This window comes from Anabrus simplex, chromosome 2, assembly GCF_040414725.1.
Source record: "Anabrus simplex isolate iqAnaSimp1 chromosome 2, ASM4041472v1, whole genome shotgun sequence".
Classification (NCBI taxonomy): Eukaryota; Metazoa; Arthropoda; class Insecta; order Orthoptera; family Tettigoniidae; genus Anabrus; species Anabrus simplex.
In genome coordinates, this window is record NC_090266.1 from 1,195,978,996 (window position 1) to 1,195,998,842 (window position 19,847).

General features: G+C 39.0%; 1 protein-coding gene across 1 annotated transcript in view; it reads left to right on the forward strand.

Moving 5' to 3' along the window:
• LOC136863405 (serine-enriched protein) overlaps window positions 1-19,847 on the forward strand; it is a 274,549-nt gene that overhangs the window by 195,522 nt on the left and 59,180 nt on the right. Inside the window, exon 8 of the mRNA XM_067139816.2 lies at window positions 13,328-13,480. Coding sequence (XP_066995917.1) covers window positions 13,328-13,480 — 153 coding nt within the window. The remainder of the gene's footprint in view (window positions 1-13,327; window positions 13,481-19,847) is intronic.

Consider the following 19,847-nt stretch of genomic DNA (forward strand, 5'->3'; position numbering starts at 1 on the left):
TATAAAAGAAAAAACACTTGGAACATTGAGTAAAATTTAAAATTGTTAACACCATCATCATAAAATCAAATTAAACAAGGTAAAATACATGGAAACTAATGGCAGGATGTGGGAGATGGAAGGAACCCTACGAGGTCATGAATCGAAGAATTTATGTGGCCGAAACTTCGAGCAAAGAACAATTTAGTTAATATCTACTTATCGTAAATACTTATTTATTGTAGAAACATCTAAAAAGGAAATATTGTACACTACCATTAACATAAAATGCCAAATGGAAAAACGGACGTCGAAGTTGCAGTAAAAAGGAAATAATTAACCCTAAAATACAAAATAGGAAAGGTAACCCTGAAGTAATTAAGTTGCAGTCATACAATCTTGTCGGTACTAAAATTTAATGTGAAATAAATAAAGAACACTGCTGTTAATATAAGACACAAAATGGGAAAAGAAACCCAGATGTAATTAACTTTTAGTCTTACAATCTTGCAGTACTAAACTTCATGAAAAATACTTTAAATATGAAGCGACCACCTTCACTAAAATCCACAGGTCAAAAGAAAATAAATATGAAACAGAACTACTGAGGCCAAGCTTAATGAAAAAATAAAATTTAGGTTACAAAAATGTCATAAATGGCTCTCCTTGTAGCAACATGAAGACAGATGTAAGAGGTCCTTACACCATCAAAATTTACATTTGTTTTCCGGCAGAAAAATCGATGAGTAAACTCCTGTGACAAATTAAAAAAAGATGAAATAAAATAAAGTTAAATTCGGAAGATTTGCTTATCCCAAGAGAAGCCAGAGCTTCCATGGAGTACAGATCACACTGGATGTTGTAACCTGAAATGCCACAGCAAAGTTAATGGCCAATGACCGCACAGGAGTTACCTTTCGATTAATCTAAGCCAATAAAATTTAAACGGTTAATTGGATGCTTGTTAGAAAACATTTTGAATCTTGTGCAAGTCCCAAAAATATGGGCACTTGCGGTACAGGGTGTAGCACAATTTTTGATGATAACATTTTAGACAGTTTTGAATGATAAAGAATTTATTTGAAGAAGGCCAAATATATAACTCTTCCAGCATACGCCACATCTTCCCCCACTTAAAATTGAGCCAGGGCTGAATATAAAAAAATTTAAATTTTGGGGAACAAGGAGCATACGACATAACACTGACATCTTGATGCCGTTCTCAACTGGAACGTCCATTATGCATTGAAGTATTCCACCTTGACCTCTGGTTTTGCTGACACATATAGGGCTGTTGACACCGACAGTAATGCCAACACCACCTAGCACCGGCTTACAGTCCAACCATAGCAATCTGGTAACTTTCAGCCCAGCTCACCCGTCTAGTGAACTGGCTGAAAACCCACGATGGCGTAACTGCAGTTAGCTGGAACATAACACACAACCAGCAGAAGAAAGTTTCCACACATAAAGAGCACCCAGAAGGTTTGGAAGACGAAGAAGCAACGTTATGAACGAGACTTGAAGAGAGGTCACTTGATAATTCTTTCTAACTGTAGTGTTCTTAAAGATTTTACATTTATAAACATTGAAGTAACTAGTTGTAAAATTGATTGACGTCTAGCTCCACAGAGCTATCGTGCCCTTCTCTCACTGAGGACTCCATCAATCTCTGGGTTAAGCAAAATTTTGAAAGGAAAACGAACCAAAATTTTAGAAATAAAATTCACGAGATTACAGCGTGACACACCACAATTACCATGCATGACCCATGTTACAATTTATGTGAAACCTACATTATACAGAAAACAACAGCAAACTTTACATAATGTAAAATTTAAAGAAATAAATTCATTTACCAAGAAACATATGCCATTGGGGATATTGTACAAACACATTACTATTCACTAAAATATCTTTACACATGATTTACTTCCAAAAAATTTGAGCACAGCAGGAATAACAGGTCAATAAAACAGAGAAAACATCCTCCAGGTAAATGAAATTACACAAACTACACCTTCATAACCAACTGAAAAATTACAAAAATGTAAACTCACAATTGTAGTAAAAATAAATATACTAGACCATATACTCATTTAATATTCAAATTTAACTTGAAGTTGCCAACCTTAGGTGCATTCTTGATTTCCAGAAAGAAAAAAAAAAGAAACAAATGGGAAGTTAAATTTTGAATGTTACAAGCAAAGCCAAACTAGAGTGATAATTACACTTTATTACATTAGCTTGCAACTTTGCTTACATGACCCTTCGAAGGACAAGTTACAGAATTGAGGTTAGTGAGTCACTATCCACTTCATCATGCCATCATGCACATTACTTTAAAAATTTAGTACTGATAAAGGTCACATTACGTAGCACGTGTTATCACACCAAACAAGAAAATGCAATTTAAGGCTGAATACTGAATTGAAGATCACATTAAATTTACAGTTAAGAGGTGTATCCAAATGAAAAATAAAAATAGTTCAAGAGTGCACATACCAAAATCCAAGTAACTGATATAGAAAATAAAAAGGCACAAGTAACACCTTCATACCAAAAAATATCAGATCACAGCATGAGACACCATGATTACAATGCATATCTATCCTCCAATGAACAATACAAGGACACAATACACACAAACACACCAGTGTGATGACCCCAAATCAAGAAGTACCAACAGAAAAAAGGCAAAACATAACCTTCAATACTACTTGATTTCATCACACTACATGAGATTACCATAGGACCAGTATCGTACTCCCAGGAGGGCGACAAACCCTCAGCACCTTAACCCTTTGGGGTCCAATGTTGGACTCAGTCCGACCTCATTAATTTCCAGTTCCGGTCCTATGTCGGACCCAGTCGGACACAACTATAAGGTTATATATTTCATATGCTGGAGCCAAGCTTTACGCAGTATACAGTCTTGGCATTTCCCTGTTACCTGCTGCCATCCGCTGAATTGTGTTTTCTTTGGAGATATTTCCTCACTGTCACTTCTGTGTTTACTTTCGTTTTCAGCATAGCGTCCACCAGCTGCTGCATGGAGGCTGGCGATATTTATGAACAGTTATGTGACAGTGGCGATATTGACGATGATTTGTAGACGGATTCTGATAGCAACATTAGTATTCCGGAATCTGAGAATGATATTTCGTATGAATAGAGGAGGAGGAAATTGAGGTGGAAGATAGTGGCAAAAGTGGTAGTACAGGAGGTGGGAGGGGGCAATCGTGCTGATCACTACTGCTCATCTTATGGTTTTGTATTGAAAAGCCTGAAGTGGTGGAGGAAATTGTACTTCTGGGTGGTGGAGGTAGTTTTGGTGAGCAGTTTTCACCTATATAATTTGCAACAAAATGCAGAATATGAGCCCAAGGTGAATCACAAGACTTTCAGGGACCAAGTTATCAGGGCTTGTTGGGGACGTTAGGAATAAAAATGCCCATAAACGCGGCCAACGGAGCAGCTGTGACTGAATGTGAAGCTGCACTTCATACATGCTTGTGAGGACAAAATAACCAAGGACTGTGCCGTGTGTTCTGATAGGAAAGTGAAGGGAGGCAGAAAGGAGACATCTTTTTTTAAAATGTGAGACCTGTCCAGTGAATCCAGGACTACACCCGAACAAATGCTTCTGGAAGTACCATACTTTGATAAAATATTGCTGATAATAAATAAGTTTGCAGTTCATATTGTTAATGTAAAAATTCAGCTTTTCACTTACATGAGTATTTCCTTCCCATACTTGCCTAATGTTAAATTGGTCCTGTGTAGGATGCAGGTGGGAGATCAATTGGACCCCAAAGGGTTAAGTCCTAAGTCTCAATTCATTTACCTTCGCAAGGCACCCAGGACAAATGCACCATATTCACAAAAATATTTTCAAAATTATGAACGAACAGATATGACACGGCTCGGTACCAAATTTAGAAATCCTCGTCAGCCCACAGGACCCCATAATAGAGCAGAGTAAATTTATTTAGAAGACACATTAATTCCAAAACTGATGAAAATAAACAACGGTGAAAATTAAAATTAAAACAGAGTAATTAAGGGTTATTGAAGATATGAACTGTGACACATGCAATTTACCATAAAATTTTACGACAAATTTAGGATAACTGAAGAACAAATCTAAATGACCTGTGATGCAACAGAACAGATTTAACTGAAATAAACAGCTAAGAAAAATGATATGGAGACCAAACATTTGAAGAAAATCCTCCTAGCACGTAATTCACAATAATAAATGGACGATATGCTACATCAAGCCATCTAATACCAAGAAAAAGATTGCAAAGGCATCTCATATTAGATGAATGCCAGACTTCAAATACATGTCGTGAGCACAGGTGAAGAACCCTAACCTGTCAAATTTGCCGTTACAGCCTCAACATTACCTGGTCTAATAATATGGTGAGCCTCATTTCACCCTATGAGACTATCCAAGTCCTCATAGAAACCCTTCTTAGCAAATATAGGAATACACGGGATAAAATAAAATGTACATGACAAGGAAATGGAAAATTGCACAATTGAAAAGCTAAACAGATGATTTAGGAAACTTTTCGGACAGATTAAGAGACCCCATGTCCGGCCCCGTGGTATGGGGGCAAGGCGTCTGCCTGTCACCCGGCGTCCCCAGGTTCGATTCCTGGCCGGGTCAGGGGTTTTTAATTGTAATGATTAATATTCCTGGCCTGGGGACTGGGTGTTTGTGACGTCCTTAATCTTCCTCTCCTCACACACAACATTCCACACTGCCGCCATTCCAATTACATGCAGGTTCGTACAGTATGGTGCCAGTAGGGGCAAAAGATCCAGATGGGTCGACGCCCCGAACAAATAGCATATAAAAAAAAAAAAAAAGAGACCCCATAATCTCCTATCTGGTTTAACAATTAAGCAACTGACTAGGCACGCCCTAAGTAATCTCATACTTACTCAAAATAGAACCAAGGTACTGTAGAAGATCAAAATAAAATACACCACATGTAATGTTACAAGGTTAACGACCAGAAATTTCGACAACACAGAGCCAAAACATGACATTACAGACAATGTTAAACACATACCGGTACAAACAATAATGCCAAACGAAGTATACTTACGCAGCAGGCGACTAAAAACAAAATTTGAAATTTGCAAAATAATTTAACCGAAACATCAGATTTACAAAACAGCATGAAATTTCGCAGAAAGAAATCGTCAAAAGAATTATGAAGATTTAACCTACAATTTGTTACTCAAAATTTACCAAAATAGGTTAAGAAAATCCAGTGAAACTCCAACCTGAACACTTATTAACATGTACATGATAACCAGTACGATTATCAAATTTAAAACAACGTAATCTGGAAGAAGTACAAGAAGAATACGACACAAGTTAATTTAAAGATTTAATGTGTATGTACAAACTTGAAGTAGGTCAAGCAATCAGCTGTCTTCAACAGATACGTACATCAGCTGTTCAAAAGATAAGCGTGAAATCACATGGTAAGATACATGAATTAGCATGATTCAATGACATAGGCTGAAGCAACAGGCGATTACACAGACGTTACAATTGAAACACATGGATCGAGAAAACTTTAAATAAATAAACACATATTGAAATTTATGGAAGAAGACTCTCAGAACATGGCACATGCAGTGTGATGATATAGCTTTAAAATATCCACTTGGTTAACAGACAGCTACCGCAGGCAAAACCTTCAAACATAAATTGACAACAGACTGAAATATAGTGTCATGGGCAGTGACTTACCATTTCCCCCAACGTTCAGGCAGTTACAGGTTAAAAACAGCAAAACACGGATTCCACATCACAGACAGAATGCCAAACACATTGAGATGTCTTATATGGAGATAATAGGCAACTCCCTCGGGATGTGAATGTTGAGCACAAGCAACCATTATGAAAAAACACATACAAACAAATAAACAAGGATAAGGAATGCACACACAGTAATTACATCTTTTGAAAGAAATTTGACATTGACTTAATTATCCTTTTGGAAGTTTCAGTTCACAAGAACTACACTTTGCTACCAATGTAGCTGCGATTGTGCTTTAAATAAAACAATTATAAAAGAAAAACACTTGGAACATTAAATAAAATTTAAAATCGTTAACAGCATCATCATAAAATCAAATTAAACAAGGTAAAATATGTGGAAACTAACGGCAGGATGTGGAAAGTGGAAAGAACCCTACGAGGTCATGAATCGAAGGACTTTTGTGGCCAAAACTTCGAACAAAGAACAATTTAGTTAATATCTACTTATCATAAATACTCATTTATTGTAGAAACATATAAAAAGGAAATACTGAACACTACCATTAACATAAAATACCGAATAGAAAAACAGACATTGAAGTTGCAGTAAATAGAAAATAATGAACTCCATAATACAAAGTAGAAAATGTAACCGTAAAGTAATTAAGTTGCAGTTGTACAATCTCGTCAGTACTAAAATTTAATGTGAAATAAATAAGTATACTACTGTTAATATAAAACACAAAATAAGGAAAGAAACACAGATATAATTAACTTGAAGTCTTACAATCTTGCTAGTACTAAACTTCAAGGAAAATACTTTAAATGTGAAGTGACCACCTTCACTAAAAACACAGGTCAAAATAAAATAAAAATGAAATGGAACTACTGAGGTCAAGCTTAATGAAAAAATAAAATTTAGGTTACAAAAATTTTATAAAAGGCTTGTCTCGAAGCAACATGAAGACGGACGTAAGAGTTCTTTACACCATCGAAATAAAAATTTGTTTTCTGGCAGAGAAATTGACGGATAAACTCCTATGACAAATTTTAAAAAAGGTGAAATGAAATAAAGTTAGGTTACATTAGGAAATTTAAGATTTGCTTACATGAAGGAAGCGCACTCTGGATGATATAACCGGAAATGTCACAGCAAACTTAATGACGAATGACCGCACAGGAGTTACCTCTCGATTAACCTAAGCCAATAACATTTAAGCAGTTAATTGGATGCTTGTTAGGAAACATCTTGAATCTTGTGCAAGTCCCAGAAATATCGGCACGTACGGTACAGGGTGTACCACAATTTTTGATCATAAAATTTAAGACAGTTTTGAGTGATAAAGGACTTACTTAAAGAGGACCAAATACTGTATATAGCTCTTGCAGCACACATCACAGAATGAAATGAAATCTTCCTCTACATTTTGTTACAGAATACTTTATGGAAATGTCTGCTGATGGCTTATACACTTGCCAGACTTTGCTTGCTGTCGTATGTATAACTGGTCCAATTTCCTGATGAGTTCTGTCTTGTATAATGTGTCATTGTTTACAAAACAGAGGTATTTACTGTAGTTATCAAGAGGTTTCTGTTTCATGGCATTATTGAACCAAAATAAAAAGTATGTATACTGGAAACTGTACTCCAGTAACTTTGTAAAGTTTTTTTAATCAATCCCATAAGAAGCACTAGATTGAAATAAACTCTGAGCTCCACAGAGGTCAGAGAGAGAAACTTTCATCAGTGCCAGGTCAGTTTGTATTCATAGCATTGTGATCAGTCAGATCATTCTTAAAAAAAGTAGAAAATCACAATTCACAGTTCATCTTTTCTGAATTGAATACCAGGAGAGATGCTTGCATTACCTTTGAATTTGTGAAGCTAAGAAACTGGAAGTTCTTGCTTCCACCTCCACTCTACCCTGCTGTGCAGCTGTGAGATTGCATCCGGCAGATAGAGGGTTCGAACCCCACTGTTGGCAGCCCTGAAGATGGTTTTCCGTGGTTTCCCATTTTCACACCAGGCAAATGCTGGGGCTGTACTTCGAAATTTCATGAGTTGGCCATGTGGTTAGGAGTGCTGGTTTTTTTTTGCTAGTTGTTTTACGTCGCACCGACACAGATAGGTCTTACGGCGACGATGGGACAGGAAAGGGCTAGGAGTAGGAAGGAAGCGGCCGTGGCCTTAATTAAGGTACAGCCCCAGCATTTGCCTGGTGTGAAAATGGGAAACCACGGAAAACCATTTTCAGGGCTGCCGACAGTGGGGTTCGAACCTACTATCTCCCGAATACTGGATACTGACCGCACTTAAGCGACTGCAGCTATCGAGCTCGGTAGGGGTGCTGTGCAGCTGTGCAGCTGTGAGATTGCATCCGGCAGATAGAGGGTTCTAACCCCACTGTTGGCAGCCCTGAAGATGGTTTTCCGTGGTTTCCCATTTTCACACCAGGCAAATGCTGGGGCTGTACTTTAATTAAGGCCACGGCTGTTTCCCTCCCACCCATTTGCATTTCCTATTCCATAATTGCAATAAGACCTATCTGTGTCGGTGTGACATAAAGCAAAATTGTAAAAAAAAAAAACCCCCACCCTACACTACTTCAGTGAAACCGTCACTGTCACCTGATATTTTTTCACTAATGCACCTAATAGATACTGTTTCTGCTTCCAAATCACTTTCCAAGATCATCAGAATCGAATAACACCACCACTTTTGTTCTTTTTTCTTCACTTACGAGTCTAACATGCATACATCTTCTATTTGAATCCATGATTATATCAGTTGAGATTCACCAATTATTGAAAAAATATATCTGGGTATTTATGATCTATAATTATTTAGATTTTATTCCAGATGTTGTCACAAGCCTAGGTAACAGGGAATTAATTAGTTATCCAGAACACACAACAGATTTTATTACATGCCACTTTCAGTCTCCTTCCAAGGAAACTGTAAAGTAGGCATAAACAAATATTCCATATCACTCCACGAGGTCTCTCTCCAGGATACAAACATAAATGAAAATTGATACAGTTGCTTTGCTTGAACCTATTTGAGATAACAACATGGCAGGTTCGATCCTGGCTCAGTCCGGTGGTATTTGGAGGTGCTCAAATACGACAACCTTGTGTTTGTTAATTTACTAGTACGTAAAAGAACCTTGCGGGATTAAACACGGCACCTCAGCATCTCCGAAAACCATAAAAAGAGTTAGTGGGACGTAAAATCAATGCCGTTATTATTAAACATATGTTTTCATTGTTATAAAATACATCAACCATGAAAATTAACAAGCAGGCCTATGTACTTTACAGGTATTTCATTAATCTGAGCTTACAAGATGCTCCACAAGTGCACCACAGCATAATATTATCTTTGTCCAGTATGACACTTTTTAAATTTCTGCTATTTCCTTCAGTAGCGTGTAAAGGTTTTAAAAAAAAAAATCAGAATTAACAGCTGATAATACTTTGTTGATTGTAGGGGGTTTATTGTTTTAAAAAATATATTTACTTTCTGCCAGATAGCAGAACACACAAAATTTTCACACTCCATGTCCAAAATACTTCTCACACTCAGTCTCTTTTTACACAGGGTGGTAACACAGCCAACAATGGATAATTCAATTTTGCACACTTTTTTCATTTATTTATTTATTTATTTATCATATGGCTTTTAGTGCCAGGAGTGTCTGAAGACAAGTTTGGCTCGCCTGATGCAGCTGAGGCGGACCCTCCTATGCGCGTGGGTGGCATTTGCCATGCATGGGAACTGCATCTTTTGTAGTGGAGGATAGTGTTGTGTGTGGTGTGTGAGTTGCAGGAATGTTGGGAAGAGTACAAACACCCAGTCCCCGAGCCAGGGGAAATAACCATTTAAGATTAAAATCTCCAATCCGTCCAGGAATCGAAACCAGGGCCCTCTAACCAAAGGTGACTACGCTGACTATATAGCTAAGGAGCCAGACTCTGTGCACTGTAAACAATTGAAACAGACACACTGATGAACCCGGATGTTAATTTTGTGATATAATCATTTATACAGTTGGGATCCGTTTCCATAAACTTATTAAATACATTGAACACAATATTCTTCTCTCTACTTTCAGAGGTTTCCCTCTTTTATGTTTTAGAACATCAACTGGAATCACTCTGTGCATAGCCATTGCAGCAAACTGAATCAAGATCATGCACTCGTGCATGTGTGCATGCGTGTGTGACCTCCTCACAGCTGCTACAGCTAGCAGATAAATAAGGAATTTCTGCCAGCAGATATTGGATGTTTAAGGTATTGACCAGAAGCTTAGAACAATATTATTATTTTCAATCAATAAAATGCTTTTGCATTCAATACTTAATACTTCAAACTTTCAGAAACAACTCTCTTAAACTTCTTTAGAAATGGACTATTTATTGGGCGGGAAACACTGGGTGGACAAAGAAGGAAGTGTGAAGTAGTCAAAGTCACATAGTTTTGTTTACACCTACTTTATTCTCGGGTTGGAATGAGTTTAGGCTCTACATGTAGCTTGCGTACCAATAGGCCTATGGCGTTATAGGCCAAGCGTAGTGCATGTATCTGTATGCTTATGGGTGTGAATTAGTTAATAGGGTCTGCCTAGCCGAGGTGATAAAGGTATATTCGTTTCATCTGAAAGGATATAGGATTGATTCTTCATCAGGAGTTGAAATATTTAGAAACGAGTCTTCCACTTCTCAAACAATACATGGCCCTGCAGCCAGTCAGCCTACACAAAAAATGTACCATCACCACTCCTGCAAGGGTCACATGGCTTGCACAAAGGGGACTTTGCTTTGGTTTCGGTATTGAGAGGAAAAAATTCTTTCCGTGATGTAGATGATTGGATATTTATCAGTTCTTCTTCCAGTGACTGTTCTAGAGACTGGGATCCAGGGAGTCCAACATGGTGCTGAGTCCAACGAGTCCACACTAGCTCGTAGGCTTGCTAATGTTATCATTATACATAGGTTACAGCTACAAAATATTTGTCTGTATCTGGATAGGTTAGGTCCGGCTAGTGACAAGACCTTTGGGTGTGATTGGTTAGGTCTGGCTAATGACTAAACCGTTGGGCTGGGGGAAAACAAATGATTAGGTTAGGACCATGAAGCAGCGAACAGGCTTCTAGCATCTCCTGGAGTCAAACTATAATGTGAAAAATTTTACAGCGTAACAAACAGCAAGGTTATCCAGCATATGCTTTAATGATTAATGCCATGTCTGATTGAAATGCTGCTCTTTACTTATTTCCACCGAATGTGTTAACCCAGTGGCCACACATTATATGTGCTTTATCGGAGACAATATAAACTTTGCCTTCATCACAGCTGATCACAGCTGTCCAATTAGAACAAAGGCTGTCTAGGTTTTAATTCTCCTATATAAGTAAGAATGCTTTTTCGGGTGGGTTGGTTGGTCCCTGGCAAGCATCGAGGAAGGATCTCTCCTCTCTGCTACTTCAGGTATCGTAAAACATTATTTTTTTATGATTCCAACTTCTGAAATGGGTACAAAATTGCCACCAGGATAGAAAGCAGATGGAAATATTAAATTTGCCTTATGGTATTTAATAATGCAAAGAAATAAGAGATCAACTGTAAGTTCAGTCTATAGGAACATGCAGGATTATTAGCATTAACAAAAATTGCATTTCTATGATTCTCATTTTAAATAAGTATGGTACCACTGTCATGAAAATTCATCCTTTCAGCTAGTAACTACTGTTACACCGGGTGATTGAAAAGTCCAGCACCATAGAACTCTGCTACCAGTGTAGTTAGCAAGAAATTTTGAAAAGCGGGAAGCTGTTGGAAATATGTGGCTATTCATTTTACCAATGTGCTTCAAAACATGCTCAAATGAAAATTTGGCTTTGACCCCACAAAAGGAAGTAGGGCTACATTATTTGGCGGGTATTCTGTGCCACGGCAGGTGAGGATTCGCTTGGTAGGACCGAGTGAATTGACTATCCAGTGTGGATCCTGTAGCTGTGAGCTAGTATTCTGGTGACAGTGGGCTCAAGCCCCATTGCTGTCGGCCCAAAAGATGGTTTTGTGTAGTTTTGCATTTTCACAAAGGCAAGTGATGGGACTGCACCTCAATTAAGCTAATAATCTGTCAAACACTGTCAAGAAGGAAGGTAGTACCGGAGGCTGGCATCAGTCTAATTTCTGTGTCTAGAATACTATCCTCCAATCATTTCCATCCCTATCGCATGCATTTTATGCTAGAACTTCACGGTGATGACACCGTAGACAGGTAGACTTCTGCAAGTCATTTGAAGAAAGGCGCAAACACCAGTGGAACCCTGAAGTTGATACTCCATTCAAATACAAGGCCCATTTCTGTTTGAGCAGGATAGTGAATAGACATAACATTGTGTATTGGACAGATGAAAACCCCGATCTAGTTGTAGAGGCATATCACCAGATGGATCCATCTGGCTCCATGGCTAAATGGCTGGCCTTTGGTCACTGGGGTCCCTGGTTTGATTCCTGGCATGGTGGGGAATTTTAACCATTATTGGTTAATTTTGCTGCCACGGGGCCTGGTTGTATGTGTCATCTTCATCGTCATTCCATCCTCATCACGATCTGTAGGTCACGTACGGGCGTGAATTCAAAAGAGCTTTACTTGGCGACCTGAACATGTCCTTTGATACTCCCGGCACTGAAAGCCGTATGCCATTTCATTTACCAGATGGACCCAATGTTAAATGTTTGGAGTGGCATACATAGCGATGTTCTCATTGGCGACATATTTCTGAATGACATGCTCACAGCTGAAGGATACAAGCGTCTTCTCAAGGTTACATACTGTACACTGTAGCCCTATTTGGATGATCCCCTGGCAACAAGATGTGGGTTTTTTTTCTACGGGATGGGATTGTTCCTGGGCATTGGATTGGTCCTGGGGCTTCAGTGGAATGACCATTTAGATTCCCAGATCTGATGCCATTAGACTATTTCCTTTGAACGGTAATGTCACTGCAGGACAACATCGGAAGAGGCTGTGCAGAAGTACCCATGTGTACTGTTGAAGAATGTCAGCCAGAGTTTTCACTGTGTTCCAGTGTGCTGTCGGCAAAATGGAAGCCAATTGGAACACCTTTTCCAGTAGAGTGTTTGGAGAACAAATCATGAGACATGGCTGGTGTTGCCGTGCATGTATATCTGTTTGTACATGTGTCTGTAGTGTTAATTGGTACTATTTCAGTGGTAAATATTTATAAGTTTGTCATTTTATGCATGCCCATAGTGTTATTTAGTACTGTTACATGGCATCACTTGCCTTTTTCTGCAATGGATATCAGTGACTGGGGTGTAGACAGGGTCTCAATTGAGCATGTCTTAAAGCAGTAACATAAATAACCACATTTTTTTAACAACCTCTTCTTTTTATTTTTAGGTATCAGCACTAGTAGCAGAGTTGTCCTACGGTACCAGACTTTTGATCCATCCTGTATAAGTTAAAATGCCTATCTTCTTGATGTGGTGCATGAAATTAACAAGATTTTTTCTGTGCTGTAGGAGAAAACATCTTATCAGCGCATCTTGAATACTTGGTATGGAACACCAAAGCAGGTATGGCGCCTGGTATATAGAGCGTCTAGTCATGGCTACTCAGCTGAATCCTTCCACCGCCATTGTGATGGAGTTGCCCCAACATACGTAATAGTTCTGGTGAGCATCAATAATTATTCGTTCATAGTCATTGTTTTATATTCAGGACAAATAACAGAGCCATCCATCTCATTGGCTAAATGATCGGTATAGTGGCCTTCAGTTCATAGGACCCTGGGTCAATTTCTGATCAGATCAGAGATTTTAACTTTGCCTGGTAATTCCTCCAGCTCAGGGACTAGGTGTTCGTGTTCACCTTAATACACATCTTCATTTACATACAGCATCCTACAAACCACCACAGAAATATGAAATTTTGAAACATCCCTTTACATGAGGTTGGCATCAGGAAAAGCATCCGGCTGTAAAAATGGGCTAAATCCATACAAGATGCTGACCCCAGGTCACTGGGAAAACCTCTTATAAAAAAATATTTACTCCAATTTGTCCTCTTGAATTCCAACTTTATCTTCATATTGTGATCTTTCGTACTTATAAAGACACCACTCAGACTTACTTGTCTACTGATATCATTCCACGCCATCTCTCCGCTGACAGCTCGAAACATACCGCTTAGTCGAGCAGCTTGTCTCCTTTCTCCCAAGTCATCCCAGCACAAACTCTGCAACATTATTTTTGTAACGCTGCTCTTTCGTCAGAAATCACCCAGAACAAATCGAGCTTATTTCTTTGGATTTTTCCAGTTCTTGAATCAAGTAATCCTGGTGAGGGTCCCATACACTGGAACCAACAGGAAGCAACGGGAAACTACAGCCATAACTAACTATTGAGGACATGCAGCTCTCTCTGTATGAATGATGTTGTGATGATGGCTTCCTCCTGGATAAAATATTCCGGAGGTAAACTAGTCCCCCATTCGGATCTCCGGGTATGGTATGTTGATAAATGGGGGGTGAAAAGTCAGGTTGTAAGTTTCACCAAGAGGATAGGTTCTCTCAGTTTTAATTACCATATTGATGGAGTGGAATTACCTCATAGGAATCACTGTAAGTACCCAGTTGTTAATATAAGGAATGATCTTTATTGGGGTAATCACATAAACAGGATTGTAAATAAAGGTTATAGATCTCTTTATATGGTTATGATGGTATTTAGGGTTTGTAATTGGGATGTGAAGGAGAGGATGCATAAGTCTCTAGTAATAGCCCAATTACGGTATGGTTCCAGTGTATTGGATCCTCATCAGGATGACTTGATTTGAGATTTAGAGCAGGTCCAAAGAAGGCAGCATGATTTGTTGTGGACAATTTCTGACAAAAGAGTAGTGTTGCAAAAATGTCACAAACTTTGGTATGGGAAGACTTGGGGCTAAAGGAGATGAGCTGCTTGACTAAGCAGTATGTGTCAGACCCTACCCACTGATGCTGGGGTGTATGCAGGTGAACTTATCAGAAGCCTATATAAGAGGCACAGTCTGATAACTGCATATGGGAGATGAAACTCCACAATGATAAGTTCACCTGCATACACCCCAGCGTCAGTGGGTAGGGTCTGACACATCCCACTCTGATGAGTCTAGTGTCAGACCTAAGACGAAACGCTGGTTGATAGAGCAAACGCCTGAAAAGCCTTACATCTGATCTGTTTTTTGACATGCTCTATTGGTGGAAAAATATCTAATTCCCTCCTTGGGCAATTTCCATAAGCGGTATGTTCCGAGCTGTCAGCGAAGAGATGGTGTTGAATGATATCAATAGACAAATAAGCTTGAAAGGAGGTTTTTAAAAGTACAGTAGAAAAGAACATGACATGGAGGCAAAGTTGGAATTCAAGAGGAAAAATTTGGGCAAATATTCATTTATAGGAAGAGTAATTAGGGATTGGAATAATTTACCAAGGACGACGTTCTGTAGATTTCCAACTTCTTTGAAGAAATCATTTAAGAAAAGACTAGGTGAACAACTGATAGGGAATGGAGGTCAGTGGTGACCGAGTTGCTGATGATAACCATATTTAATGCAGAGGGTAGTCCAGTAAGTTACATGTTTATTTAAATAAGGTAATCTGTTAGGAAGTTACTTTGCTTGTTACAGTGTTTCGGTATTCCATGTTATGAATCCTTCTCAGGAAATAGGTGATATCTTAGTAAAAAGTATAATTAGTGCATGACTGTCAGAAGCTAAGTTCTTAAGCTTTGCTGCTTTGGTCACGGGTAACTGACAAGGGATGTAACAGGTAAGACAGGTCGAAACCTATTTTGGTTTTTTTTTTTTTGGACACAAAAGTTGTACTGAAAGCATGTGGAGGATCGGCTTCCAGATTTAACTCCAAGGCTCCAAATTACACTAGTTAAGCATAATCACTAAACAAAGCCATACCGCCTGATAGGAATGTCAGATGGATTGCTGAACAAATGGAAGCTGACTCACTCGCCATATGTCACACAACTTATCCTAAAAAACAGATTCAGAAAGGTTCTGATAGCTAAGGTACACCTTTGACAACAACTAATAAAACTTGGCAATGTCTTCCACAACAAAATATGCTGTTAATAGGGTGTATGGTTACCCCTAACGGCCACACGTGCTTCGCAGCAGCTTGGCATGCTCTCTATCAGATGGTCCAAGAGCTCTTGTGGCAGTCGATCCCATTCCACCGAAAGGGCAATGCAAACGTCTTGGAGGGTCCTTGGTGGAAGCTGATGGGACGCAATTCGCCTCCCAATGCATCCCAGGCATGTTCTATAGGATTCAGATCCGCAGACCTCGCGGCCAGTCCATGCGGTGAATGTCTGCCCCAGCCAGAAATCAAAAATCAAATCAAATCAAAATCTCTTTATTTGCAAATGAGGTGTCTACCTCGGTGGCAAATGGTACACTAAAATACATTATTGTCAAGCACTAAATATTAAATTAACAAGAGAAGAAAATTTTTCCTATAATACAATATTATACAATTTACGCTCACAATGTTTTCTATTAAACACACAGCTCATCCTTAATAAATTTATATTGTTTACAAAATTCTAATTATAATATCTCCTGTACTACTTACAAATATAGTCAACTGATATACAGTATGTGAAATTGCTTCAAATGATACTATAAAACTGGTATAACATTAATATTTACATTGCATTTATTTATTTACTATTTTTTTTTTACCCGTTCTGGATCCTAAGTAGCATAACGACCTGCTGTGTCTTAACCAGAGCCCCTTTTGCCACCACTTTTCAGAGTTCCTGAAGGGGCTTCACAGCTACCGTAGCGGTCCCAGGGCCCTCGAAGTCCCCACTGTACTTCACCCCTACAGGCAGTCCCCTACTTTGGCTGTCCAAACTCCTTAGACCAGGGGATGGAATTAATTTATTCACACACATTTTTTTATTTACAATAACCTGCACCAGTCGAATGCCCTCTAACACTTCATACATCCACCAGAGCAGCACAGTGCAGTTGGGCATTATCTTGAGGAAGCCTGGACCAACTGCACCTCTGAAGAGTCGATCATGTGGTCTCAGTACCTCATCCCTGTATCTCCGAGCATTAACAGTGTTTCTCGGAACACCCAAGAAGATGTGCAGGTCCGTACATCCATTCAACATGATGCCGCTCCACATCATGATGCCACCACCACCATACTGGTCCCGTTCCACGATGTTCCTGTGGTTGTATCGGCTACCCGGTTCTCTCCAGATTAATATGCAATGGAAATCATTCTGCAAACTGATGCGGGATTCATCTGTGAAGAGCACATGCCTCCATTCATGCATGGTCCAGTTTCGATGTTGACGGCTCTACAGTAATCGGACCCGTCTCAGTGCTGGAGTGAGTGGGACGCACACCACTGTACGTCGGGCAAACAGTCCTATTGTTCTGAGCCCCCGGTACACAGTTTGCCTGGAAACAACAACCCCTGAGACAGCTGCAAGCTCCACCGACAATTGTCTTGCAGGCGCACTCCGATTTACGCGGGTGGTTAAGGCCAGATATCAGTCCTGCTGTGGGGTAGTAACCCTTTGTCGACCTGGTACTGGCCTACGACTAACATCTCCTGTGTCTCGAAATAGTCTCCAAAGCCTGGAAATGACACTTTGTGGCACAGCGACTTCGGACTGTGTCTGTCCCGCTTCCAGGTGGCCGAGTATTCTGCCCTGCAAAACGGGGTCCAAATGGTGTCATTGTGTAATTATGTTGTCACGTTCACCACGAGGCTACACTCCGCACACTATAATGGGGCAAACACGACTGAGGGAATATGGGGCGCAGGCACTGGCTGTGTTAACCTTGCGGTTACGCCACTAGTCAAAGCAGGGAACACTCCTTTCCTTAACAGAGTGAACACGTAAGGTTGGTAGGTGCATTAGTCGTGCGATTTGTGGTCTGTTTCCTGTTGCGCTGCTTACTCGTAATTTATTGTAGCTGCCCTCAAGAAGTACATCTACAACAACAATAATAATAATAATAATAATAATAATAATAATAATAATAATAATAATGGTAATAAAATAAATATGGGGATTTTAGAAAAATAACATTGACACTTAATAAAGTGAATAGGGAAAATAGTACTACAACACAGTAGCGGCAATTCATATCAGAGCTTGGAAATGTGACGGTTAACTAAAAAATATGCAAAATTGAACCATATTCAAGGGAACACTTACAGGCCTAATAATGACAACTACGGACAGGAGTGTGGAACGTGCAAGAACCCTGTTGATGTCCATGGGAAGGTATGCCGTTATGGGGAAGAAAAGGTTTGCGATCATCCACCTCGAACTCTTCATATTAACAAATTAAACGATACATTTACAAATCAAAGAAACTAATAAATGGCAGATTAGATGATCTTTAACATACCAAAACCAAGGATGTTTAAATAACTTTAACAAAGATATAGATCCACTAAACCAAAACGAAGACATAAGCAAAATGCAGGTGACTGTCTGGCGAAAACAGTCACTCAGAAAATTGAAATTAGAGACAACGGGAATCTAGAGCAAGCTCCAACACATTGAATTTAAATCATTGAAAGATACGTTAAAAGAGAAAATGCCGAAACACTAGAAGGAATTAAATAATATCAACATAATAGAAAAACATCGAAATAGCACTTACCAATAAAACTGGAGTTCCTGAGGGGACCCCTTGAGCGCAAACGCTCGCGAGGACGGTCAGATGGAAAAGACGGGGATGAATCCCATCATGCACGCGAAGCCGGCATAAGGCTGGAAATGGACAAATCACAATCAGCCAATGGGACACCGAATTCCTCTAGATTCCCGTTTTTTGCCAATTGGAAATTTTGTTATTCTGACCAATGCAATTGCATAATCATATATGGTAATTTCCTAACTTGCTGAAGCAAGAGGAATTGCATCACATAATCTCTCCACGTGGAGTACCCACTAAACCAAAAAGTTATATACCGCACGCGCTTTGCCAACGCACAATGTTACAATTTTTCACATACAAACTATACAATGATAATACATTCAGTACTTCTTCTTCATACAATAATTTTTTTTTAAAATTTCAATAAATTCTTGAAGTTACATTACAACATCCAGAATATCTTTTCTTCATACTTCTTGAAATTATTTCAAATGATACAGTTAAAATAAAACTGAATTAAATTTAAATACATAAATCACTTCAAAAATAATTCTCGCATCTTGCATTGTTCATTTACAGTTCCAAATAATATCTTGATCTGTCCAAAAAATAAAATGGTAAAATAACATATTAAGAAATACTATAATCAATGATTTTCAAAATAAAAGGAAAATAGTTTACATTTCCGAACACAATAATATAATTTCACAAAACACAATGCCTCTTTCCAGTTCTCCGTCCCACCACAGCCGACAACTTATGCTTAACTTTTGGCCACTAGTATAGTACATGGAATCCTGGTATGCAAGCATGATGGTGGCGCATCTGGACATCCCTGAAGCAACTCCGTAAGGCAAGCTGATATAAATACCAATGTAGTTGGGGATGTGTGGGATCTGATAAATGCAGCACGGTCGAAGTTTAAGGAAGCGGACATTGTTATCAGTGGAATACTGTGTAGGAGGGATACTGACTGGAGGGTGATTGGGGATTTAAATGAGACTATGGAGTGGGTATGTGGGGAAACTGGGAGTGAAATTTCTAGATCCTAATGGGTGGGTAGGAGATAGCTATCTCCGCTCAGATGGCCTTCACTTAAACCGCAGTGGTAAGTATAAGTTAGGAAATTTGTTTGGAGGGGTAACAGGGAGGTACATTCAGGGAAACGGGGTTGTCTAGGGAGCGGTGATAAGGGTACAGAGATCTGGAAATCAAATAGGGATGGCATAAAAATGTTAGTGCTCAACTGTAGAAGTATTGTAAAGAAAGGAATAGAATTAAGTAATTTAATAGATATATATTTACCAGATATTGTAATAGGAGTTGAATCATGGCTGAGAAATGATATA